We start from the raw sequence: 26,920 nt of genomic DNA, 5'->3' as shown, positions 1-26,920 counted from the left end.
GTACGGGACCCGGTAACCACCGAGGCGGCACGGAATTCAGGCAAACCAAAAGGCAAATCCTTGCATAGTACTTAGAGTCCGATGAGATAAAATGACGGATCAAAGGATTATTTTTGCTTAATGAACCATTTTGGGTTTTGAGTCTCACCGGACTCCGTTTTCAACAGGATGTGGTGCTCCTGGGCTGGAATTTGGAAATTCCATTGCAGGCGTGTAATCGGTCGGCTCTGATTAATCGGACAGCTCTGATTAATCGGAACGAGACTCTCGCCTGAGCCCTGCTGCGCTCAATGATTTCAAATTGAGAAATGGGTAGATAGCGTGAAGGATTTTTTTTTTTTTTTTTGCTTCTGGAATTAGCCTCGTGTATTAATTCAGAAAGTGGTCGGTTGCATCCGATGGTGTGCTTTAGTTATCTGAACCATCTGCCTCCCTGTATTAAGGAGTTCATCTCTTTAATCCAGCTTACCGCCCGAGTACCGCTCTTCCCTGCCATCATGCCCTTGAGCAGATGAGGCTGTGCAGAGTCCCTCGCTCTTGAACGTGTTGCCGTCGTTGAGATTTGGAGAGTTTTGTCTTCGTTTGCTTGTTCGTCTGCCTTCGGGTTCTGCCTGAGTTTTGGCTTGATTTTTCTGGAGCAGAAACGATGGCTTTCTTTATGAAAACTATGATCAGCAACCAGGTAAAGAACTTAGGATTTGGTGGCGGGTCTGAAGAAAAGAAAGAAGAAGGAGGGACCTCTGATCCTGCAGCAGCTCAAGGCATGACTAGAGAGGAATATGAGGAGTACCAAAAGCAAATGATTGAGGAGAAGTGAGTACGCGTGGCTTCGTTTCCCTTTAAGAGCCTAAAGCGATGAATTCCGGCCATACCTTCTTCGGGCTCCCCGGTTTCTTTGTCTTTGCTTTTTTAGACGCCTTTTCTCGTGCTGTTTGCCTCTAGCCTTAGGAAGGAATGTTCTGTTCGGGGACCCGTTTCCCAGCCTCAGCGGTTACTGTGTCCTACCGGTAGGGATGGCAGTGAACAATAATAAATGAATCTATGTGTCGTTCTTAAAGCGGCTTAACGTTTGCTCTGGTCAAGGTTCGTTTTAATTAGCCTCAGCCGAAGTGCTCAGATGACGAACTGTGAGCCTGTCTCTACGTAGGGTCTTGCCCAAACTCGCCCTCCTAGCGCGTAGAAAGCTTTCAAACTGTAAGAAAGCGTTGCTCCTGGAAGAGGCACGCGCAGCACGATCTTTTTTTTTTTTTATCTTTTTTTAAACGCTAGAAAGCACGACATGGTGATTATGTCCTAAGACTTGGCTTCCCAAAGACTGTGGGTAATTTTGCGGACTGTTTATTATGAAGATTTTAAAGCTACAGAAAAGTAGAACAGAATGATGAATATCCATATAAACCTCTGAAAAAGGTCAACAGTTAACATTTTGTTATATTTGCTTATAGATGATTAGTTGGATGGATAGAACCATTTTTTAATGGTTTTGGTGTTTTTAATTTTTGAATGCTTTTAATGTTTATTTATCTCTTGAGAGACAGAGAGAGAGCGCAAGTGGGAGAGGGACAGAGAGAGAGGGAGACACAGAAGCCGAAGCAGGCTCCAGGCTCTGAGCTGTCAGCACAGAGCCTGACGCAAGGCTCGAATCACAGACTGTGAGATCATGACCTGAGCCGAAGTCGGGCGCTCAACCGACTGAGCCACCCAGGTGCCCCTAGACAGAACCATTTTTAAAGTAAATTGCCAACATCATGATGCTTTACCCCTAAATACTTCAGCCATGTACCTCCAGAACATGGCATTCCCCTGGCTATATAAAATAAAAATAAAAAGTAAAAATAAAACATCAGTAACATTTTAGCTGGGTGTTACGGAATGTGAATACCACCGCCAATTTCTCACTGCTGCAGACTGGTCTTTAAGCATAATCTGTATGTAATTTTTTTAGAATTTAAGGTAGAATCCATTTAAGACTCTTTTTAAAAAAATTTTTTTTTTTTAACGTTTATTTATTTTTGAGACAGAAAGAGACAGAGCACGAACGGGGGAGGGTCAGAGAGAGGGAGACACGGAATCTGAAACAGGCTCCAGGCTCTGAGCCGTCAGCACAGAGCCCGACGCGGGGCTCGAACTCATGGACCGCGAGATCATGACCCGAGCCGAAGTCGGCCGCTTAACCGACTGAGCCACCCAGGCGCCCCCATTTAAGACTCTTAATAACAACAAAGAATTGAAGCCCGAGCTTGAAGTTAAATGCCCATTTTTTAAAAAAAAGTATTTAGTAAAAGTATTTCTCAGGCGCCTGGCTGGCTCAGTCAGTAGAGCATGCAACTCTTGATTTCAGGGTCGTGAGTTCAAGCCCCCACATCGGGCATGGAACCTATTTAAAAAAAAAAAAAAAGAATTTCTCATTTAATAAGAGTATCTCTTGCTGCCATCCTGGACCTTTTGCTAACGATCCCTTACGTAATAGTTGCCTAAGTCCTTTTGCTAAGATGATTATAGGTGAAAGGTTAATGACTTAGAGGAACCTGACTAACAAGGACAAAGGCCTACATTTATTTATTATTATTTTTAATGTTTATTTTTGAGAGAGAGAAAGAGAGTGTGAGCAGGGGAGGAGCAGAGAGAGAGGGAGACACAGAATCGGAAGCAGGCTCCAGGCTCCGAGCGGTCAGCCCGGAGCCCGACGCGGGGCTCGAACTCACGGACCGCGAGATCACGACCTGAGCCGAAGTGGGACGCTTAACTGACTGTGCCACCCAGGCGCCCCTAAAGGCCTACATTTAATGGAAATCTTGTCTATTGAGTTCTTTTTTGAAAGAAATCGTAGCTTGTAAACTACCTAGAATGTATTATGCTGGGCTCTGCAGTTAATTAAAGTCAAAGAAATAATAATAAACGCCACTGCCACCACGGTGTTGGCACTGAGATGAAGCTCAGACCAAAGAAAAGCATCCCTAGAGTGTAGGCTAGATTCGCCTGCGGCTGGGGGGGGGGGGGGGGGGGGAGGGGAGGAGACAGACAAACATGACACAAGGATAATGAAGAAACAGAACAGTCGCACCTAATGTTCTCAGCTCAAGTGAGCTAATACAAAGCAACCTGTCAGAAACCTAGACTAGACATCTGATCATGGAAATAATCATTTAAGACGTCCAAGCAACAGGCCTGGTCACAGACTCGGCATTGGTGTGTTAACTCATGTCCCGGTGTCCCTAAGTTATCTGGATAGAGAAAAGGCCAGAATGCCCGAATGGTGTGGTCAATCCTGTGGGTTGGGTTATTTGCCAACTACGTGGCTGTGTGTGTGTGTGTGTGTGTGTGTGTGCGTGTGTGTGAATATCATCCATTTATGTAGTTGCCCAATTTAAGAAATGGTAGCAGGCCAATGGGGCCAGCCTGCTTCCCTCTGGCAAGAGGCACGGCTTCCGGTCTGTTGCTTGAGCTTTCTTTCTTTTTTTTTTTCTTTTTTTAAATTTTTTAATTTATTTTTGAGATAGAGAGAGACAGAGCATGAGCAGGGGAGAGGCAGAGAGAGAGGGAGGGAGACACAGAATCGGAAGCAGGCTTCAGGCTCTGTGCTATCAGCACAGAGCCCGACACGGGGGTTGAACTCACAGACTGTGAGATCATGACCTGAACCGAAGTCGGACACCCAACCGACTGAGCCACCCAGGCGCCCCTGTTGCTTGAGTTTTCAATAGCTTCATCACCTAGAACGCAACAACAGTCCATTTACCCCCCGCAACCCCCCACCATCTCTCTCAATAGTAAAATGTCCCTTTACCTTTGTTGTGGTACAGTCATTTCTGTGCGACCATTTGTTACTCGAACTTTGATAGGCATCACAGAACCAAATATAAAAGCTAAAATCATAAAGCACTTAGGAGAAAAACAATATCTTTGCAACTTGAAAGTAGGCAAAGATTTCTTAAACAGGACTCTGAAAGCAATAGCCATAAAATTTTAAAATGATGTAGGCTTTATCAAAATTGAAAATTCTTGTATATCAAAAGACCCCATTAAGAAAATATTTGTAGGCAAGTCACAGACGGAGAGAAAATATTTGCAAAACATATCTGACAGAGGACTGGGATCGAGAATACATAAAGAATTTCTACAACTCAGTAATAAAAACAAAATAAAATGGGCAAAAGAACAAACACTTCACAAAGATACACAAATGGCCAAATAGTACATGGAAAAAAAAAAAAAACAAACCCCACCTGATCTCATTAGTCACCATGAAAATGAAAATGAAAATCACACTAAAGTACCACGACACACATCAGAATGGCTAAAATTAAGAAGACACGGGGCGCCTGGGTGGCTCAGTCGGTTAAGCGTCCGACTTCGGCTCAGGTCACCATCTCGCGGTCCGTGAGTTCGAGCCCCGCGTCAGGCTCTGGGCTGATGGCTTGGAGCCTGGAGCCTGCTTCCGATTCTTTGTCTCCCTCTCTCTCTGCCCCTGCCCCGTTCATGCTCTCTCTGTCTCAAAAATAAATAAAAAACGTTAAAAAAAATTAAAAAAAAATTAAGAAGACACAATACCAAATGTTGGCCAAACTGCAAGTCCGTTCACGGGAGAACGAATAAACAAACATGACATATTCATATAGGACAAATGCACTCAGGAATAAAAAGGAACAATCCATCGCTAAATACCACCACCTGGATGAACTCAAAAGTTTTTTATGCTCTGCAAAAGAAGACTTACACAAAAGAAGGCATAGTATATGGCTCCATTTATAAAAAGTTCTAGAACAGGCAAAACCAATCTATGGTGGATAAAGGACAGGGACTGGGGAGCAGGTATTCGCTGGGGAGGAGAGAAATTTCTCAGGTGATAGTAATGTTTTTCATGTCTTAATAGGGGCTTGGGTTCCACACAGAAACGGAACCAACAGGAGAAATATACATACGCATACACGCACAGGTATATGTGGGTACGTGAGATTGATTATCAGGATTGGCTCACGTGATTACGGAGGCTGAGAAGTCCCGCCATCTGCTGTCTGCAAGCTGGAGGCCTGGGAAAGTTGCTGGGAGGCCTGGGAAAGTTCCGAACTCTGATGGTGTAAGTCCTAATCAAGGGCAGGAGAAGATTGAGATCTCGGCCCAAGCAGACGGACGGAGAAGGAGAGAATTCTCCCTTCCTCTGCCTTTTCGTTTTAGTCAAGCCCTCCATGGATTGGATGCTATCCGCCCCCCACGCCAAGGAGGGCCAATCTGCTTTATTCAGTCCATCAATTCAAGTGCTGATCTCTTTTGGAAACACCCTCCCAGACACCCCCAGAAACCACGTTTAATCTGGGCACCTTGTGTCTCGAGTCAAGTTGCCACATAAAATTCACCAGCAATCAAGGTCTGTGCACTTAATTGTAGACAAATTTTACTTAAAGGGGGAAAAAAAAAAGAACTACCAACAAATGCATAGCTGTAGTTAACGGCATTGCGTGCTGAAGTGTTTGCAGGAAAGAGTACCGATGTCTACAGCTTTGAAATGTACCAAAAAATAAAACGGGTAAATGACCGGGTAGAGACAGGGGTGAGTATGTAATAAAACGTGTATCGTAAGATGCTAACTGTAGACTATAGATGGCGAATATACGCGTTTCGCCGTAAAACGCTTTCGACTTTTCTGTACGCTTGAAAGTTTTCATAGTGAAATACTGGGGAGAAAAGATCCGCTTCTGCCCAAGCCCCGGCTCGCGGATCTCTCGGGCAAGTCACTTATCCTGTTTCCCCCTCCAAAGGCAGAATATGGAAGCCTGTGTTGTCGGGTGCCCACCCCGGGCCCGACCTTTGGAGACGGGCAGTGAGCTCAGGGAGGGCCTGCGCCCAGGGCCCGGTGGTCAGTCATTTAATCGGATGGCTTCAGATCAGCCCCTCCTTCAGGCCGCCTTCTGTGTGATGGTTAAGATGATTTCCAAACGTGAAGGGAAGAAATAGAAGCCAATTTAGCCACCTGAAAATGAAAACAGAATTCCTTTTTGTGCAAATAATGCCTTACCCCGCCACGCCTCACACGGGCCTAACCTAGGAACCAGAATAAGGTGGGAAGCCAGCCACGAGCTCTTCCCTGGCTCCTGCCGTTGCTCCTGTGGCTGCATGGCTGCTCTGTTCTTTCTTCTCAGTGGTCAGCTCCCCCTGGGCCACCCAGACCGGGTGGACTGGGGACAATGGTGGCCCGCGGCCTCCAAGTTCACCTGTTCCAGCCACATTGCGAATGTCTTTCTCAGTCCCAGAGATCCCGGAGAAAAGATTTCATTTACTCGGCTTGGGCCAATTCAATATGGTCAGAGAGCAGGGCCGGCGTATAAATCTAGCCCCGAGTGATGCCCGTCTCTGGGCAGCTGGGAGGGGAGGCAGTCACTGTGAGCTTTGGAGACATCCCCAAAGCTGTCTGCTTCTGTCGAGGTTACCCTGAGCAAGGGAGTCCATTTCAAACCAGCATAAGCCCAAGTCCAAGTAGGTGGTCCCCAGAGCATTATGGAAATCTACCCTACCTTATTTGGGGATGCCTCCTTCCAAACAGGGAAGGGAACGCTGTACAAAAATTGGGGTCCAGAAGGGGTGGCAATGAAGGGAAATGGCTTTCTATAGATCCCTAAATCCCATGTGCCTCTAAGGACCCCCCAGCCCAGGATTCTGCGACGCTGTTTTCACTTGAAGAAGGATCATTCAGGGAGCTTGTTAAAAACATACATTCCCCTCGGGGCGCCTGGGTGGCGCAGTCGGTTAAGCGTCCGACTTCAGCCAGGTCACGATCTCGCGGTCCGTGAGTTCGAGCCCCGCGTCAGGCTCTGGGCTGATGGCTCGGAGCCTGGAGCCTGTTTCCGATTCTGTGTCTCCCTCTCTCTCTGCCCCTCCCCCGTTCATGCTCTGTCTCTCTCTGTCCCAAAAATAAATAAAAAACGTTGAAAAAATTTAAAAAAAAAACAAAAAAACAAAAAAACATACATTCCCCTCATCTGCGCCCCCAGGGATTCTGAGTCAGTGTGAGATCAGACCCAGGAAGCTGCATTCGTAACAGGCACTCAGGCGATTCTGATGTTCGTGGTCCCAAGTCGTATCTAGAGCAGCACCTTGAGGTCAACCATACACTAGGCATCACCACTCTGCCCCTCTCTGGGCTGCATCCTAAAGAGATTCCCAGAACCAAGCTGCCGTTGGGATTCAGGGGTCTGCAGTGAGTTGTGACAGTAGAATGACAGAAAGAGAGGCAGATGTTTGGGGGCGTAGGAAGGTTTATCTCCGCGTCTGGTGGGAATGTCCGTAGCTCTGTCTATCCTTTGATGGCTTATCCTATTCTTTTACTTTTAGGATGGAAAGAGATGCCGCATTCACACAAAAAAAGGCAGAGAGGGCATGCGTCAGAGTCCATCTCAGAGAGAAGTACAGGCTCCCAAAGGTGAGACGCTCTATACTCAGTAAACATCCAATAATTTCTGAGATACTAGCACGTGGAGAATGTTTGATTATCGGCAAAGGGTCACATTCATGAACACACACACACACACACACACACACACACACACTTATTTGTCTTCGTTGAGGTGTTTGATGTCGTGAAAGAGCATTGAACTTGGAGTTCATGAAAAGTAGATTCCAGTCATTTCACCTCTATAAACTTCCATTTTGTCTCAACCAAATGGAGCTAAAAGCCACAAATGCTATTTTTATGTAAATTTATGTAAAGATTATAGAACTTCTCTGTGTAAATACACGAGGAGGAAATAATCACTGGTGTTTAATATCGCTGGTATTTGATAATACAAAATAATGCGTCACATGATAATGTTCTATGGGCTGCGTACATATCAACCCATTTAATCCTCAAACAGTCCTCTGGGGTGGTTGTATTATCACCTCCGTTTTATGGTAGAGGAAGCAGAAGCATGGAGGAGGTCAATCTGTCCTGCCAAAGGCCACACAGGCAGGAAAGGCAGAGCCCAAGACCTTCTACCATATCCTGCCTGTATTTCAAAGGAACGGTCTGTTCCTTCTTTATGGAGGTGATGTCATCACCCCACACGGGGCGTCTATCCATCTCGGTGCTGGCGGTGAGAACGAACGCCTGTAGATTCTGGTCAAGTCCTGGTTTACGGATGGGAAGAGAATGTGTGGCCCATGTTACGGCAGGCTCAGATGCACGGCTCCCATGGGTCCCCTGAGGGTCCCCCGAAAGCTGACTTCAGAAGCTTACAAGCACTAATTGAAGGGGGAGAGAGAGCTTGGCTGTCCCTGCAAGGTCAGTGCTGAAGTCACCCAAGAGTTAAATTTAGCCCCAACTTGTGGGGGAGACTGACCCCTTAGATGCCCTAGGAACCATGTTCTGCTCTCACAGAGGGAAGGAAAACTCACAGTGAGATTTAAACATTTTCACAGCAACCATCGAATTTTGAAAAGCATGTCTTTGCTTTTTGCCTCCCTGATTCCGGCCTCGTGCTTTTTTGCGTTGTGCTTGCATCTTGGAAGAGTGGGCCACTAGACACGGTCCCCGCCACTCCCATTGTCTAGTGGATTATCCAAAGCTCCAGGGACAGCGCTGGCCGTCTTGAGGAGAACCGGGTTTTAATTCCGGTGCAACCTCAGATGGCTTTTTAAAATATCTGGGCCTCAGTTTCCTCATCTGTAAAATGGAGACAATGACACCTGCTTCACAAAGTCTTTGTCTGAGCTAACATCACGTAAAGGACCTCGTACAGCCACCTGCCTAATGGAAAGAGCTCAGCAGAGGACAGCTCTTATTTTGCTGTAATTATCTCTATGCCCAGAAGTCTTATGTCTTCCTAATAAGAGCTGGGGGTCTCAAAGACCTCGCGGAAGCACACTGATATGTGCAAACGGTGCGACAACTCGAGGTCAAGAATCTGAGCTTCTGCTTGCTTTCTCCCCACCGAGGTCTCAACGGTCTTGCTCATTTCCAGAGCCTCAGGGATGAGCACCTCACGCAAGGCTCAGCAGCATGGCCCTGACGGTCTTCAAAGAAAAAATAATTCCCAGATCCCTGAGTCACGCTATCCCTTGGGACAAGAGCCTCTCCCAACAAAAGCTATAAAAAGAGGACAGAGTTATAAGCCACGAAATGTGCACATTCATATCCTCTCTGGAGAGAATCAGGCCCAGGGGAGCGGCAGTGACTATATCTGCACAGGCTTCTGCTCCCTGAAACCAGCTGGGGGTGGGGTGCAGGAGCGAGAAGAAGTCAACAAATTGTCAACAGTGGAGCCCAGGATCTTCCATTGCGTGATTTACCAAGGCTCATATACCCCCCTTTCCCATAGCTGCTTCAAATGTATAATGCGTGTGAGACCCCACCTGATTTTTTTTCTTCGACCCCGAGAAAGACCCTTGAGCTCACCTAAGAATCTAATGTCACTGTCTCTTTTTAGACATGAGGGAACTGCGGCCCCGGGGGGGTCAGGTAGCTTGGCAAAAACCCACAGCTACTGACCGACGGAACCGGGATGGGAACGTCGGCCTCTCAGCCACGAAAAAGCGTGCCTTACGAAAGGGTTTGAGCACAGCTCCCTCTGGCCCTCCAAGGTCTCTGCGATCGCTCCTCTCAGCGTTCGAGGTGTCCCCAAAGTTTAAGCACAGTTTTGTGGCTTAAGCCTGCATGAAGGCTTTGGGGGCCGCCTGTACTGCTCAGGAGTTCAGTGAATCCCACCCAAAGCCCAGCAGACACCCGGCCTCTCCCCCTCCTGGGTCGTCTGATGGCTTCACCCGGGACCTGGGGGCCGCTACTAAATTCCAAATACAACCCAAAGAAATAGATGAGAATATCCCTTGAAAGCGTTCCACACTTACTCTTTCCCTGCAGTTTGCTTTCAGGTGGGGGCCTCCCTGGGCCTCTTTGATATTATGGCTGCATTTTGTGAAAATGGACTGATGCTGCACAACGTTGCCAGAATAGGCCTGTGGTGTGAAAAAATGCTAAAAATACCAGCAGGACAATTGCCTGCTTTTCGCACAGCACGTGGAAATTCCAACCCAATTACACTGCCCATAAAACAGTAATCAATAGAAAGTGTATCATACAACCCCGCCGCTCTCCTCTTCCGCTCTGTCCCGTTGTCGCCAGGTGTGACAAACGCCCCCACGTCGATGCGGCACCTTACCCCGTGAAGTCCAGCCCCACCCTTGGACACCCCCTCCGGCTCCCGTGGCTGTTACAGGTCACACGTTCCCCTCGCACCCGCCCCATCCGGGCTCGGGGCGCAGCGGGCCTTCTGGACCCGATCCCCTGCCCAGGGTTAGAAGGATGCGCTGGGGGACAGACGCGTTTGCCAGGCTGAGATCAGCCCCTGGCCGGCAGCTTCCTGTCCGTGCAGAGCGGCCAATCCTCTGGTGACAGGAGCCGGGCCCCGCGCGCCCCCTGGTGTCCCTAACGCAGGGCGCGCGCGCAGCAGCAGGGACCGGCCCCGCCGCTCTGATCAGTTCTTCCGCGCGGTCTGTGGGTTGTAGCAGGGACTCCGGCGGTGCGGGACAGAAATACATGTATGGACGTGAACTTTTTTTTTTTGGGGGGGGGGGGAGTCTATTCGGTTGCTACTAAGGACCAGATTGTGCATTGTATTGTGAAGCGGTTGCTGTGCTGGCGCCCCTGGAAGGGCCTGGTGGGCTCTCCAAGGAGCAGCTGTCACAAAACAGGAGGTGGCAAGCTCCCGTGAGGGGCCCCGTGTGGGGACAGGCTGGGAGGGGAGTGTCCGAGCAGCGGGATCCTCCCGCGGTGCGCCAGGACAGAGAGCCAGAAGACAAACTGGTGTTAGCCGTCTCCGCGGTCAGCAGGATGGAGAGGGATTTTGAAATGCCAGTGACTGAGGGCGAGGAGAAGGAATTGGAATATTCAGCCCTGACGTGGGGGAAATGACCACTGTGGGGAGCAGTCCTTCCCTGGGCCTTGAAAGCCACGCTTGGATTCTCCTACCGGACCAGGCCAACTTATCTGGAGAGGCCCGGGCTGCTCCATATTTGGAGCTGGATGTAACTCTTAGGTGTTCCTTGATTGTGCAGAAGGACTCCTGGAACCTTTAGAATGCCACCCCAAAACCATAATGGGGCTTGAAGTTTCAGGGCTTTATCTCCTGGATGTTCCCATGAGGAGCAAGGAGGCTCTGGAACCTCCGGCAGTGCCCCCGGGCATCACTGTGATTGGGAAAGCTCCAGGCCACGGCAGTGTGTCCAGTGACCCAGGGAAAGGAACGAGGGGCCGGTGGCCAGCGCCACGCCCTTGGAGCCGCAGGGGAGGCCCGGCCAGGAGCTGCCAGGCTAGAGACGGGGCAACAGACCCCCTAATCGTTATGTACATCCTCTTCGTGGGGCTTGGCATCTTGATTACTTCACTTAATTAATTACTTATCCGAGTACTGAATTAAAACCAGCCATCCTGCTGTGTGTGTGTGTGTGTGTGCGCGCGCATATATATCATTCAGCTCTAAAAAATGGAAATCTTTCCGTTTACAACCACATAGATAGGCCTGGAGGGTGTTATCCTAAGTGAAATAAGTCAGACAAAGACAGTACTGTATGATCTCACTTGTATGTGGAATCTTTTAAAAAAAGAAGAACTCGAGGGCGCCTGAGTGACTCAGTCAGGTCACGATCTCGCAGTTCATGAGTTCGAGCCCCGCGTCGGGCTCTGTGCTGACAGCTGGGAGCCTGGAGCCTGCTTCGGATTCTGTGTCTCCCTCTCTCTCTGCCCCTCCCCCACTCACGCTCTGCCTGTCTCTGTCTCTCTGAAAAATGAATGAACATTACAAAAACTTTTTTTAATAAAACTAAAAAAAAAAAAAAAAGAAGAAGACGAAGAACTCATACAGAGAAGAGATTGGTGGTTGCCAGAGGTGGGAGGAGGTGGGGGTGGGGCGGGTGGAATGGGTGAGGGTGGTCAAAGGGTACGAACTTCCCCGTTATAAGTCCTGGGGATGGAAGGCAGGGCATGGCGACTGTAAAAAGAGGTCATCAAAAGACATTGGTAAGGGCAAATCCTACCAACGGTAGGATTTTATTCATTGTTAACAATTAGCCATAACCTCCGGGTGTGGGACACCTCCCGCCTGTCCAAGCTCTCCTTCTGGAGCAGGTATGGACTCCTGGACCGCCCCTGGTACTCGGCTCCTTGACCCCCGGGTCTGAATGGTATTTCTATTTTTATTAAACTTATTTCTCACGTATCTGAAAAAGCCCATGTCGCTGCATAACCAGAAAGCTCATTTAAATCAAGGGACTTGCCCAAGGTCACACCGCTTACTGGGCCACACAGACCTCCAGCCTCCTCATTCTTCTACCCAGTGCTCTCTGTGTCCCATGCTCCCTCCACCGTCTCGAAACCGTATCTCCGCCCAGGAGGGTGGCCTGGAGAACGAACACAACCGTCCAACAAGAAAGCAGTGCTGGGCAGAAAGCAAGAGGCACCAGGACCTTCCTGAGCTCCTAATAACAACCTTTCCCTCCCCTCGGGCTGCAGACTGCTAAGCCCCGTGTTGTCTTATAAAGTCCATATTGGGTAAGCAGCCATTCTAATGGTATTAGCGGTCCACGGGGAGCTGGATACATTCACTAGGTCTTCCAGCTAACGAGGGATGCCCCCTGGGTGCCTCATTCACAATTCCCCAGGGTCACCGGCACAGGAGTCACACAGCCAGCAGGAGGCGGTTCTGGGCCCTTCCCCTCACCAAGGCCCAACGGAGAGCAGATTTGAGGAAAATGTCTTCCCGGGAGCTGTCAGATCTAATGAGGATAACTATGTCACATTTTGGAATTAGAACCGTATTTTCTAAAGCAACTATTTGGCTGGCGTTTCCCGTGAAAGAGTTTCACTGATTGCTGACTGGTGGGGGGAGGAAATGTGGACTGGGAAAAGGAGCAACGTGGGCCCAGCCCCCCCAGGGAACAGTAAAAAGCCTCCTCTCCCAGCTCATCGGTCACTGCTAATGACAATGACATTTATTGCACCCGGGTCTTGGGACGACCCCTTTTATTATTATTAATTTTTTAATGTTTGTTTATTTCTCAGAGAGAAGGACAGAGAGTGAGTGGGGCAGGGGGCAGAGGGAGAGAGGGAGGCACAAGATCCAAAGCAGGTTCCAGGCTCCGAGCTGTCAGCACAGAGCCCGACGCGGGGCTCGATCTCCTGAGATGTGAGATCGTGACCTGAGCCGAAGTCGGACGCTTAACCCACTGAGCCACCCCGGCGCCCTGGACGATGATTGCAGGAATCACAGAAGCAAATAAGTGCAGTGATCAAACTGCAGGAATCCGAGGTACATAAGAAACTGCCCACATATGGGGCGCCTGGGTGGCGCAGTCGGTTAAGCGGCCGACTTCAGCCGGGTCACGATCTCGCGGTCCGTGAGTTCGAGCCCCGCGTCGGGCTCTGGGCTGACGGCTCGGAGCCTGGAGCCTGTTTCCGATTCTGTGTCTCCCTCTCTCTCTGCCCCTCCCCCGTTCGTGCTCTGTCTCTCTCTGTCCCAAAAATAAATTAAAAACGTTGGAAAAAAAAAAAAAAAGAAACTGCCCACATGTGCATTCTGTGGACACGTCCCCCGGCTTTCAAGTCACAGGTACCCCGAGGACTCCTGGCGCCCACAGGAATCCACGATGCTCACGTTAGGTTTGGGTCTCGCTTGGCCGATCGCCCCCTGTCCTGTATCTTCAGGGGGTGGCCTTTTTCCATGTCCGTTGTCTCTCCTTTAGAAAGAAGGGCAGATCTCTCCCAAGGAAAACAAGCAGCTAGCACCTGCTGAGCAAACAGTCCTTTCTAGGTACCTTCCCTGAGTCGCTGGTTCCCACAGCTCCGCTGAAACCTTCCTCCTTCGGATGCTGGGTAGCCTGTCTGGACGCAGTAGGCGGCTCTACCATTTTCTCGGGTGACACCTCTGTGTCTCCCTTCCCTTCCTGCCGCCTCGGCCGGCGCTTCCTCCGGAAGCCCCCTCTCTCCTCAGCTTCCAGGCCTTGCGCTGCAACTGTTTCTCCTGTGTCTTCTTCGTGGCTTAGCCTTCCCCTGTCTGCCGCCCCCCCCCCCCCCAGTGTTGGAAGATTCCAGGTCTGCTCTTTTTCCCACTGAATCCGCACACTCTGGCCAGGGGGCGGCGTCTTGCTGTGGCCTTCAGCTACCAGCTGTCTGTGTGGGACGACTCTCAAAGCTATTCCTACATCCTACCTCTTGTCTCTACGTTTCACTGCCCCTGCTGGGGCGCCTCGTGGCTCATATCCAGAACAGACCAGCCAGCTCTCCCCCAGAGCTGCTCCTCCTGGAGGCCCCATCCCCACCGACGCCCCCCTCGCCACCCCCCGCCCCCCACCTCCAGCCAATTCCCCAGGTTCAGCTCATCCCCAAGGGCAGGCCTCGTCCTTTCTTTTCTTCTTTCTTTGTATTTTGAGAGAGTCAGAGAGACAGCATAAGTGGGAGAGGGGCAGAGAGAGAGAGAGAGAGAGAGAGAGGGAGACAGAGAATCCCAAGCAGGCTCCACTCTGTCAGCACTGAGCCCGATGCGAGGCTCAAACCCACCAACCGCGAGACCACGACCTGAGCCAAAACCAAGAGTCGGACGCTCAATTGGCTGAACCACCCAGGCGCCCCAGCATTTCTCACCTCTCTTACTACAACAGCTCACCAGTGGCTCTTCCCCTCAAAATGGCAGAGTGAGGTTTCCAAGACGCAGATCTGACCCTGTTTCTCCCCTGGTTAAAAAACAAAAAAAAAAAAAACAAAAAAAACACAAACCTTATCCTAACTTCCGAGAATCAAGTCCCAATCCCTTGCCCTGTAGGCCATTAAGCGGCTCCTGTCTTTCCGGTCTCGTCTCTTGCAACTCCCTGCTCGGACTGGACTTTCCTCCTGCTTTGCTCCCTCCACTCTGCTCTCCGCGACCGCTTTCCTTCCCGTAAGACTTTGGTCTAGTGCCACTTCTTCTAGAAACTTCTGTGACCCTCTTCTCCCCACTGCCCTTCCTGTCGCACTCCCATCATCCCCGAGTGCACGTCCCTTACGTGATCTTACCACCCTGGGTAGTCTCCCCTGCTGGACTGTGTGCCCTTTAACAAAGGGGCTGAGCTGTTCATCTCTGTCCGCAGCGCCTCGCACGGTGCCTGCCGTGTAGAAATTGCGTGTGCACACACACCTACACACACGAAATGTTTGCCGAATGTCGGATGTTATTGGGAACAAGGGGGAAAAAAATACAGAGAACCAAGTATCGAAAACAGCAGAAAGAATTTATCTGCTGTAAGAGTTACATTAAAAATAAATTCTTCCTGAAAAGAACAAGTCTGGGTTAGACATTCTAACTGTATAAAGTACAAAGTCTGTGTCATAATTCAAATGCCACACTTCTGCAAAGAGAGGAAGTAACGCGTTTGAAAGAAAGCCACACGATGCTTTCTAAAAACAAATGTGCCCCTCTCCCTAGCCAATTCAAAATGTATATGTAAGTCAAGCCAAATTAATAAGAGAAAACAGTTCCACAATGAACCCTAATCCTATTAACGGAATTGTCAATCTAGGTTAGTCATTGAAAAATAATGTTGTGCCCCCTGCTGAGCTATATGATTTAGTTACACCTGGTGTTGGTCTGCTCTATTCAGGGCATCATTCATTTTGAATAAAGGTGAAGGTAGAAGAAAATCTATCGGTGGAGTTGTCTTTAGACTAATGTCACGTTGGAGGCTCCCTTGGAACGGAATTTAAAATCTGCCTCTTAAAAAAAGAGAGGATTCTGTGGACCTTCCTTTGTCCGCCTCCTCCAGATCCGGAGCCCTTGGGCTGCGCAGCAGGGTCTGAGACACAGAAACCCCCCCCTGCTCCCCAGCAGCTGTTTCTGGGGGCGGGGCTGGAGGCCATCGAGGCCCGGCCAGGGGCCCTCCCTTCCTTCTCCGCCCCATCCTGTCCCAGCTCAGTTTGCTCCGTCTACTCGTGTCCTTGAAAGAGCCATGGACTGAATGTCCTGCGGGGACATGGGGAAGGCGAGAAAGAGCCAGGGGACATGGGTACAGCGGCAATGTGGGACACCCCACTCTGCCATGCTGGCATTCTCCGGTGATCCTGACAGCCCCCACCCCTGTAAGGGAGGTAGATATTATTTCCCCTTCACGGAGAGGAGCGCTGGTGGGGAGGGCGGTGGGCGGAGAGGAAGAGGGGTTTCCCAAGGTCACACCGCCTGTAAATGGCGAAGCAAGATAAGACCCCAGGCCGATGTGACCCCACCGGCCACAGCAGTGCAGGCTGCTAACCCCTAACCAGCTGAATGACATTTCTGCAAGTTTCTTTATCCCTCCGGACCTCAGTTTCCTCCTCTGTAAAATGAGAGGCTTGGATGGTGACCTTTAGGAGCTCCTTGAACCCCTCGGCAATGCCCTGGTAAGGGATAGAAGTGGAAGACGCACACAGCTGGTGTCTAGAAATTCCCATTCCGGATGGGTCCTATATGTGTGCACACTTTCGACCGAAGAGGTCAGATCCACACCCTCTGTGCAAGTGGCTGAGGAGGGAAGACGTTGGTGCAACGGACTTAGCAGCTAGCAAACCCCAGACAAGATTCCCCACTGCTCAGACACGAGAATCACCCGGTAAACGTTTTAAAAATGATATCGCCTAGAAGTACCTGGGTGGCTCGGTCAGTTAAACATCTGACTTCAGCTCAGGTCATGATCTCTCGGTTCGTGGGTTCCAGCCCCGCGTCGGGCTCTGTGCTGACAGCTCGGAGCCTGGAGCCTGCTTCGGATTCTGTGTCTCCCTCTCTCTCTGTCCCTCCCCCACTCGCGCTCTCTCTCTCAAAAATAAGCATTTAAAAAAATTATTTAACAAATGATATCGTCAAAGCCCCTGCCACGGACCATTGGAGCCAACCCTCTGGGGGTGGGTGCTAGCCATTTTTCTAGGCGTCACACGGGATTCAGGGCCCCAGGGAGGGTTGAGAACCACTGTTCTAAGGGATAGAACATACACTTGGCTCTGACCTTCAGCGGCAAATGCTCAGAACAAGGATGAGTGAGTGGGTCTGCTAGAGTCTGGCCCCCCCGGGCCTCATGCCTCCCTCCCTCCTGGTCCGGCCCGAATACCCCTTTACCTTTGGCAAAGCAGGCCATGCTCACTTTAATTTTCCATGGAGGTGTTTGTGGACTGGCTGCCCCCCAGGGTCTCAGGTTCCGGCAGGACAGGAACGAGGGGTGGCTGTCTCCTTTCCTAGAAGCCAGTACAGCCCCTCTACTCATACCTAGGCCAGTAAGAGGAGGTTTGTAAAGACTGGCAGCCAGTGATCCTCACAAAGATGGAAACATCTAGTGTTAGATCAACTTGACAAAGAAATCCATTAATCTTAGCTGTTTGGAATTGTGTAGACCAAAGAGAAAGAAACAAACCGAAACCAAAATAAAACCTGGCTAGAATCAAACAAACAGGTATTTGCTATATATCCAGGTTTGATTGACTAGATTATTTTTTAATGTTTATTTATTTATTTTGAGAGAGAGAGAGAGAGAGAGAGAGAGAAAGTGAGTGGAGGAGGGGCAGAGAGAATGAATCCCAGGCAGGCTGCACACGGCCAGCACACAGCTGGACGTGGGGCTCGAACTCACAAACCGTGAGATCATGACGGGAGCCAAAAATCAGGAGTCAGACCCTTAACCAACTGGGCCACCCAGGCGCCCCCTGATTGACTAGATTGGAAAAATGTGGTGAACGCTCAGCTTTTTGACGGTTAACTGTTGAAGATACGATCGTTTGTCAACGTATCTCAAGTTTGGTACAAGGTGAAGGCCAGTGTGTCAAAATCTAGGGCGCAGTGTGAATCCAGGGTGGTGCTGAGCCTTCAGGGAAAGGTCAGAAATCAGTCACAGGGTGTGGGGCTATTTAAATAATGGGGCATTCAGCGCTGGCAATTAAGATTATAAATCTGGTTAAAAACCAAGAGATTAAAACTGCTTCTGGCCAGCCGGCATAAAAATAATTAGCTTTTAACTGCATTAAACGATATCCCAAATTGATAAGATTTCTAGAAATGAGAAGACCTCTGAGACAGAACCTCTGGGAATAAAGGATAGCTTGTCTGGCCCCTAACGGTCGGCTGGTTCACTCACTCGCTCGCTCACTCACTCGTTCACACCGTGGTTCTCAGGCTCAGCCTCCTTCCCTGCCTGGAGCTGATTCATCCCGTCTATAACTTGCATCTGGGGGTGTGCGGAGGCATTACTGTCTTTCCTTGATGTGTCAAAATATTCCTGGTCTCCCCAGGCTGATTTGTCAGTGGGCAGCAGAAAGTCTGTGCGAGCCATTCGTTGCTTGGATTACAGACAAGGCCCCGTCATCAGGGAGGTTCATTAGGCCAGGAGACAAGGCCGCACAGGGGCCGTCGTATAAATTTCATTTATTCTTCTTAATGGCTTGCTCTGGCCCGGATCTTTCTTTCCAGGGCCGATACTCTCCCCGCTCTGTGTCACTGTCGGTGCCTTCTTTATCGTGGGGACCCTTTCAGCAGGGATTGTGAGAGCCAACTGTCCTTTTTCTCAAAAATATTGATAGCCACAGCCACCCTCGTCCAGGGCTTTGAAGCTTAGGGGACCATGTCACGGCACGTCTCCTTCGATCTGCTCAGTAATCCTCTAGGGCCCTTCCCCGGGGCATCGGAAGCGGTAAGGTGACTTGTGAAAGGTCATGGGGCCGGCAAGTGACAAAGCAGGAACTCGAAGCCAGGTCTTTCACTGCCATAGGTGGCCGCGGTGGGGGGAATCGTGTCATTCCGCCACGGGAGACCCTTTTCACACACAGGACCCTTGCCCTTGGCCTGTCCTAGGTCTGGGGCCAGCTCACGTGGTTAGGACCCAGCACTAATGAGGCTGGGGCCCAGGCTTGGTTCCCAAGGGCTTCGTTTTGTCCTCTAGCCCCTGCTGGCCCCACCTGTTGTCCTACCCTTAGTCGATTACCCAAGGAAATCAATCCCAGTGCTGGAATGGTCACCTGAAGCAACCGTGCTGCTGATAGACGGTCAATAGCATTGTCCTTCTAGAAGGATGGTGACGATAGGACTCTGACCGTAGCCGTGGACGACACCGAATACTCCCTTTAGACTGGACAATCGGAGCCACCCGCCTTGGGCACCATGCTTTAGAGGGCTCCCCTCTGTCCCTTGGACTGCATTCTTTCACATGGGGTGAAAAGTCTCTAGGGCCAAAGAGACAGGCCCGCCCAGAGCCCACGGTCCTCTTTTAGACCACACTCGGGCTGCCCGGGACCCCGAATTCCCGGCCTAAATGTATTCTGGATCCTCTCAGGCCCCTTCACCAGGCCTATGCCCCGGAGAGTGCAGTGAGCTCCTGGGCCGGGTCCTGCTAAGCCTGATGAGGAGGGCAGGAGGTCCAGTACTGGGAACCTGATGGCACAAGGTTCCCAGGGAGGGACGGAGCCAGGGATGGGGGGAACGGAGGGCTGGTCGTGAGCCTGGAACCTCTTTCAGTGCTCATCCGCCGGCTCCCACAAACATTCCCATGGGTCTGGCAAAGGGTGACGAAGCCCGGCAGCTTTCTCCCAGAACGGAAGACATCGTGCAGAAAGGGAAACAAATAGGCCCAGCCTTCCAGGAACGTGACTGTGGAACGAGAGCGGGGGGCCATTTCTAGGCCAGAGGGAAGGTGCGAAGAGAGCAAGGGCTCTGATAAGGCTGACCGCCATAGGCAGGAGTCATGGTTATCCGATGCGAATCTGCAGCCCAGCCCTGGGAGTTATCCTGTTTATGAATAGCCACCCCCGGTTGACTGCTTAATAATTCAGATGTCATCTAATTAATCCTCTACAATTCTAAGGCAAATAATAGAATCCCAATTTACAGATAAGAAAGTAAAGCTCAGAGAGGTTGTGTAAGGTGCCCAAGGTCACACAGCCTATAAGTGGTGGTGGTAACCCTCACGCTCAGGCAATCTGATTCTCAAGCCAACAGTGGACCTCCCGGCACACTGGCCCAACAGGAGTGGAAAGGCAAGTCAGCAGCTATGAAAATAGAGCTCGTTACGGCAAAGCAGACCTGTGCGTTTAAGGATTGTTAACGCTGTTGTAGCCCCTGACCACAGGCTCCTTGAATCATTCAATAAACATTTACTGTCTGTGTCTACATGCCAGACACTCTGCTAGGTTCTGAGACGTGTAGATGAGTGAGTCACAGTCCTGTCTTCAAGGGAAGGAGAGTTCTTAAACTTAAGCAATGCACCAGAATCACCGGGAGGGCAATTGCTAAGTTGAAGATTGCTGGGCCCGCCCCCACAGCAGGTCTGGGTGAGGCTTGAGATGTGCATTTCTTTCTTTCTTTTTTTTAATGGTTATTTATTTTTGAGAGAAAGAGAGAGAGAGCAAGTTTGGGAGGTGCAGAGACAGGGGGACAGAGGATCCAGAGTGGGCTCTGTGCTGACAGCAGAGAGACCAATGCGGGGCTCGAACTCACGCACTGTGAGATCATGAGCCGAAGTCGGATGCTTAACCGACTGAGCCACCCAGGTGCCCCAGGGGATGTACATTTCTAACAGGGTCCCGGGAGCTGCCGATGCTGCTGGCCTGGAGACCCCACTTTGAGAAATGCTTTGGTAGAAGGTGCCAATCAAGAGCCCCTCTGTGAGTTTTGAGGTAAAGTCGAACGCCACTGCTCGGCCTGCCCCAGGCAAGAGGAATGAAGAGAGAATAAACCTGAAAGTCCTCCTGGAAGGAAAATCTGTTCCAAAGCTTCCCCCCCTGAGGCAGCATGACGAAGTTGCCGGGTGAAAGGAAGGCAGGGAACACTGCCCTCATGCACAGGCCGGCTCTCTGAGCACCCACTGGCCAGCCCACCTCGCTTTGGTCCCTCTAGCTACCTGTCCCTGTCCCCCCTCTAGCTACCTGTCCCTCCAGGCCACAGCGGCTTCTCCAGCCAGTTTTGACTCTGGTGACATCCACAGAGATCTCATTCCCAACCAGAGGGGTGGGGGGTGCCAGCATTCCCAGGAAAGCCATTTCAAATCACTCTATTTTATTTCGGGGTGCGTAAGAGAGGGGAGAGGTCGTGCCTTTCCACGAACTGAGAACGGCCAGGCTGAAGTCCTGCCTTTCCTCTCCTCCCCGCAAAAAACGCCCAGAGGGTAATTAGCAAGAAAGGCAACTTCTAGAGTAGGTAAATAAAAAATAAATAGAAATGGAGGACTGGCTGGGAGCCCCTGCGGATTAACTAACTAATTAATCCCCACAACAGTTTGACGAGGAACTAATTAATCCATTAAGCGCTTTGAGGGGCCAAGGCCTGGCCAAGTGCAGGGAGAGGCTTCTCGCCCTTGGGAGGCTGCGGCCGAGAGCGGCTCTTCCCAGAGGCCTTCAGGGTGTACCCCCAAAGGGCACGTCCTTTCTGCATCCCAAGTCAGCCTCTCAAGCGTCTCTGCAAACCCGGCTTGCCGTCTCTCTGCCCAGAGACCCACCAGAAGAAGGAACTCGGAGGGAGCCACGGGGCCCTAGAGCTGGAGAAGGCCCAGGAAATCCACTTTACCGATGGAGCACAGAGCATACACCTCACTCTGGCTCGCTCTTTGTACCCGGAGATGTCTGTTTACAGTCATTTATTCTCAGCACCCAGGCGAGGGGAATTCATAGTCTCCTGCAGGTGTTGACCTTCACGCCATCCGGGAAAGCTGCAGGTGTCAAAATCTTTCTAAAATCACATCGGTGAGGTCTGATGAAGACTAAGCGTTCGTGGGGCGCCTGGGTGGCTCAGTGAAGCGGCTGACTCTTGAGGTCGGCTCGGGTCACGATCTTGCGGTTCATGAGTTCGAGCCCCCCATCGGGCTCTACGCATGGACGGTGCAGAGCCTGCTTGGGACTCTCTCCCTCCCTCTTTCTCTGCCCCTCCCCCCTTGCTCGCGCTGTCTCGCTCTCTCTCTCAAATAGATATATCCTTTAAAAAAAGGCCTAAGCGATCATTTCATCTTTGTGTGAATTTGCATGCCCTTTGGTCACCGCGCGACAAGGTGGGAGAGCCCCAAAGTCTGCTGAGCTCTTTCCCATCCTTCGCTTTTCTAATGCTCTGTAATCTTCTGGGCCCCTGGCGCCCTGTGTGCCTCCTGTTACAACCTGATCTCAGAAATCATCGGATACAGCCATCTGGGCATAGAAAGTACCCTCACCCTTCCCAGGGAAACTTCTTTGGATTTTTCTCTCTACTTAAGACACAAAGGCCCCACAGCCAAAGGGGTAAAGGAATGTCTACGACCGGGGGGCACGCACTATACGTCGCTGCAGAACGGCCCCTCGTGGAGTCAGAAAAGGAACCATGTAAGGCAAACTGTGACGGTCGCAGTTAGCACAATAGGATGTGAGTACCAGCCGTGACACAGCCGATTTACTTAATAACCAAGGGCTATGTGGCAGACATACTTCCGGGTGCGAAAGGGGGGGAGGTTGAATGTGACGTGACTCTGTGCCTAGCAGAAGAGGGGGAGGGGTCAAAGGTCAAGCAGAAGTTGCCACGGTGACGGAGCCCGGTCAGGCTGCGGTGAGCCCAGCCCCCACCCTCCAGGGTGGGAACAGCCGGGGCCACTGAGTCACAGACTGCTTAAGCTCGCAAAGCCGCCCTGAGGCAGAGTCTACGAGTCGGTCTGTGATTCTCCGGCTTTGCTGGCACCGCAGGACAAGGAGGGCTTCTTAAAACCCGCAAGGCTGGGCTCCACCCACGAGCTCCTGATTCGGGGGGGTCTGGGGCGGGGCCCCAGAATTTGGCTTTCTAACAGGTTCCTAGATGATGCTGATGCTGCGGGGCCCGGGGACCGCTGCTGTGGGACGCGTGATCGGCCCAAGGTGCAGCGAAAGAGGGAGGGGCGCGGCGACCAGCTCCCCCCCCCCCCCACAGCCCCCACGATTGCTACCGAGCCCAGGCTCCGCGGAGACACAGCCGAGCGCGCCATTCGCTTCATTCATCCCCAGCGGAGGGTCTTCCTGCTGCTTTTACTGTTTGTTCGGTGGTTCGGTTGCTTCCGCGTGGTTTCTCGAGCTTCGCGTTTGTGTCTTTTGTGCAGAGTGAAATGGATGAGAACCAAATCCAGATGGCTGGAGATGACGTGGATTTGCCCGAAGATCTCCGGAAAATGGTAGACGAAGACCAGGAGGAGGAAGAGGACAAGGATTCGATTCTCGGGCAGCTCCAGAATCTCCAGAACATGGACTTGGACACCATAAAAGAAAAAGCCCAGGCCACCTTCACGGAAATGAAGCAGACGGCAGAGCAGAAGTGTTCTGTGATGTAAGGGGCGAGGCAGGGGACGGGAGGGACCCGGGTCGAGGGGGCGGTGACCACTGTCCTATGGAGCGTTTCGAGAACATAATACTTACGTGTAGCGAACACAGAAAAATCCATGTCGATACACTCTCCACAGACCCATAGACAACAACTCGATGTTCTGAATGTTCCCTGTAGAGCGCTTAGCTAGCACCTTCCAGGAGGGAACATACTTTCCTTTTAAGTTATAAAGTGTGGCCCAGGGTGGCGTTTCATCCGTGAGCGACGCCGAACACAGATCTGCTTAAAGGTCTTTGGGACAGCCAGGAGGAAACAACGCAAATGGCACTTCCCCTCCTCTTTCCTTTCTTAGAGGGGAGGGTCTCGCCCTCTCCCACCACTGGCATGGCTCCAGGCCCCTCGGGAAAAGGTGTGGGAGGTCAGGGAGCCCCCTGGGATCCCAGGCTTCAGGCTCAGGAGCAAGCAAAGGCCTCGTAACCTCTCACTCCCGGGCAGCCGGACACTGTTGATGCTCCCCATCGACTTTGGCCTTTGGACACTTCAAGGCCAAGAGGCAGTGGCAGGGATGAAATGAGACAGGAAGGTGGAGAATAGACTTCACCAGCCCTTTGCATCATTCTACAGGCCACGTGAAGAATGGACTTGAGGGGGTGACGTGAGAGGCAGGGGGCAACTGGGAAGGCTGTGGCTATTTCCACGTTCACCATCATCACCCTTTGCCTGAACTTGGTGATGTCATGGGAACAAAGTGGTGGATGAATAAAGAGCCTTGAGACATTAAATCAATCTGTGTGTGTGTGTGTGTGTGTGTGTGTCCTCTTTTTTCTTGCCTCCCCTGGGTCTCCTCCTTCGTCTTCCTCTCCTGTCACTCCCATCCCTCCCCCACAGACTAGCTTCCAACAAATCATGCTGTCATGCTGTGCCACAGTCTTCCAGGGCGTACGTGGGTTCCTTTCTCATAACACTTGCTCCCTTTCAAAGGGAAGTGCTCAAAAGACTTAGAATATTTACCTCGGAAACACTTAGCGCTCTTTAACTAAAGCCAACCAAACCAAACCAAAATACTAGCCTTTCAAGGAATCCGTTCACTGAATAAATAATGCTCAAAGACAGCGTCTATCAAGAGGAACTGCTCCACCAGAGGGAAGGGGAACTAGGACCAAAAAGTTAGGGACTAACCTCTTCTATAACCGGAGCTCCTGAACGTGCTGTGGAAGACAAAGTTTCATGTCACAAAAATATGCAAATAAAACAAGGCATTAGGGTTTCAGGACCTATGATCCTTGGCAAAGTTTAGCCCCTCTTGAAAGTCCCTGGGAGAACATTGGTGCAATGTTGGAGGTTGATTAGTCTTGAAGTCCACTGGCATAGTCCATCCTGGCTGCTGCAATAATACTATAGATTGGGTGACTTATAAGCCAAAACAACAACAACAACAACAAAAACACGTTTATTTCTCATAGTTCTGGAGGCTGGGAGACAGATGAGGACCCTTTTCTAGATTCTAGAATTCTCATTTTATCCTCACGCTATGAAAGGGGCAAGGGAGGTCTGTGGGTTCTCTTTTATAACACTAATCCCATTTGGGGGGGCTCTGCTTATGACCTAATCACCTCTCAAAGACCCCACTAACAATATCACCTTGGAGGTTAGAATTTAGCATGTGAATTTTGAGGGGGCACAAATTCAGGCCACGGCATCGTGAGTTCGAGCCCCGCAGGGGGCTCCCGGCTGGGCGTGGTGCCTGCCTGAGATGCTCTCTCTCCCTCTCCCTCCGCGCCCTTCCCCGCTGGCTCTCTCTTTTTCTCTCTCCCTCAAAACGAAACAAACCCATGCCTGTCTTTCATCAGCACTGGCATGTGAGTTGTGATTTGTGTTATAGCAGAAACTTTAAAATAGTCACCATTTTTAAAGCTCCAAGATAATGGATAAAATGTGTTTTCAGTCCAGGGCCCGACTTTGCCCCATAATTCATGGAGTGAGTGAGACGGACGAGTGACGCATGTGGCCCTGTGTTTATCTGCTTCATTGTGGTTGCCAAATCAGTCCACAGACTGGCTACAGAAGGGCACAGAAGACCATTCTGCTTTCTCGTAAAATGCAGCCAATGCCGACAGGGAAATCGCTAAATTGGCATTTCACCTTGACCATCAAAATTGCTCTAGTGCCCTCCCGTGCGTGTCTCAGCGGAGCTGCGTAACCACTAGAAGACTTCACTGTGGTTGTCTGATTCCTAAAAAAAAAAAAAAAAAAAAAAAAAAAAAAAAAAAAAAAAACACCACAGGGGTGCCTGGGTGACTTAGTCGTTGAAGCGTCTGACTCTTGATTTTGGCCCAGGTCATGCTCTCGCAGTTTGTGAGTTTAAGCCTGGCCTCAGGCTCTACGCTGACAGTGTGGAGCTCTCTCTCCTCTCTCTCTCTGCCACTCCCCCGCTCTCACTTTCTCTCAAAGTAAACAAATAAACTTAAAATGCAGACCACATACGTATGGGGTGGGGGCTGGGAGGGCCTGTGTTGGCGCATTCGGACGGCCTTTTTCCCCTCTAGAGGTAGGTGGTGTCTGTGCCTTGTGATGGTCACCAAAGGGTCTCCTGTCACCAGAGAATCCAATAATTGTAAAGGACTAGGAGGGAATCTGTTCTAAACTCCCATAAGTAAAGGAACAACGGAGCCTCTTCCCTAAAGCCCAAACTGAGCCTTATCTGGAAGCCTCCAGTGTACAGAATTTACTGCCTACCTCCCCAAGAGAATTCAGCCACTAACCCTTCCATTTGTGGCCACTCTTAATTGTTAGAAAACCCTTCCTTGCCTTACGATGAAATTGGCCGCCATCTTGGACCCATTTGTCAAGGTTCTGTTGTACAGAGCTGCACAAATATGCCTGAATCCCCACTCGGGGCCTTTGATGATGTCCCCCCTCAGTTTTCTTTCTTCCAGGTTAAGACATCTTTGGTTCTTTCCATCAACTCACACCACACGGCGTTGATACTGTTAACCCACCAGGTAATCCTGCTCGGTCACTGTCCACGACTGAAGCCAGCCGTGCACAAAACGGACTCTGTCACCTTCTACCCTCCGCGGCCACCGGACTCGATGCTCGCAGCCATTCCTTGGTGCCAGCTGGTAGTCGAGAAATAAGATTCGAGTTCCAATCCTGCTAGTGTGTGACCTTGAACAAGTCCTTTATCTTCCCCAGAAAATCATTTTCTCAATAGTGAAAATGAAGAGGCTGGATTACTTTACCTTCTGTGATTTATTCTATGGCTTCAGGGTGGTCAGTCTCAACGATCTGTTTTCCTCGTGAAAGAGAGCACATTAGCCCATTGTTTCTGTCACAGAACTAGGTTTCTGTCCCTTTACTAACTCCAGCTGAGCAAAGAGACAACAGGCCCCAGGGGTAGAGAGGGGAGAGAGGCTTTTGGTAGGTTCTAGAAGGGAGAAGAAAGAGTCAGACACCTAGAGGGCTGTCCATGAAGAAAAGTCTAGAGGCCCAGGGAGCATGTCTAGCCAGGTAGAAGGGACTGTGATGACCCTTTGGGAGAAGGGCTGAAGAATGAATTCCAAGAAGACAAATTCAATGGACTTTCCAATTTTGTGTAGAATTACTCCAGTCCTCAATTAGCCAGACACCCCTATAGCAGAAGGAAATAGGTGTTCTTTTGAAAAAAATATTGACAT

At 50.6% G+C, this 26,920-nt stretch overlaps 1 protein-coding gene across 1 annotated transcript; it reads left to right on the top strand.

The window, feature by feature from the left end:
- Positions 1-422: 422 nt before the first annotated feature.
- CPLX4 (complexin 4) lies at positions 423-24,025 on the top strand. The gene is made up of 3 exons (XM_019463884.2): positions 423-813; positions 7,327-7,414; positions 23,023-24,025. The coding sequence occupies exons 1-3, from the start codon at positions 647-649 to the stop codon at positions 23,248-23,250; spliced, it is 483 nt and encodes a 160-aa protein (XP_019319429.1). The 5' UTR covers positions 423-646; the 3' UTR covers positions 23,251-24,025.
- Positions 24,026-26,920: the final 2,895 nt, after the last annotated feature.

Source organism: Panthera pardus, unplaced genomic scaffold (assembly GCF_024362965.1).
Source record: "Panthera pardus isolate Hobbes unplaced genomic scaffold, ASM2436296v1 HiC_scaffold_15, whole genome shotgun sequence".
Classification (NCBI taxonomy): domain Eukaryota; kingdom Metazoa; phylum Chordata; class Mammalia; order Carnivora; family Felidae; genus Panthera; species Panthera pardus.
This window is presented reverse-complemented; position numbering and strand designations above follow the sequence as displayed.

Excerpts from the sequence above, each read along its gene's own strand:
- CPLX4 (XM_019463884.2), top strand. The coding sequence starts at position 647 with ATGGCTTTCTTTATGAAAACTATGATCAGCAACCAGGTAAAGAACTTA. Across the intron at positions 814-7,326 it reads AAGCAAATGATTGAGGAGAA|GATGGAAAGAGATGCCGCAT; the intron begins GTGAGTACGCGT and ends TTTTACTTTTAG. Across the intron at positions 7,415-23,022 it reads AGAAGTACAGGCTCCCAAAG|AGTGAAATGGATGAGAACCA; the intron begins GTGAGACGCTCT and ends TCTTTTGTGCAG.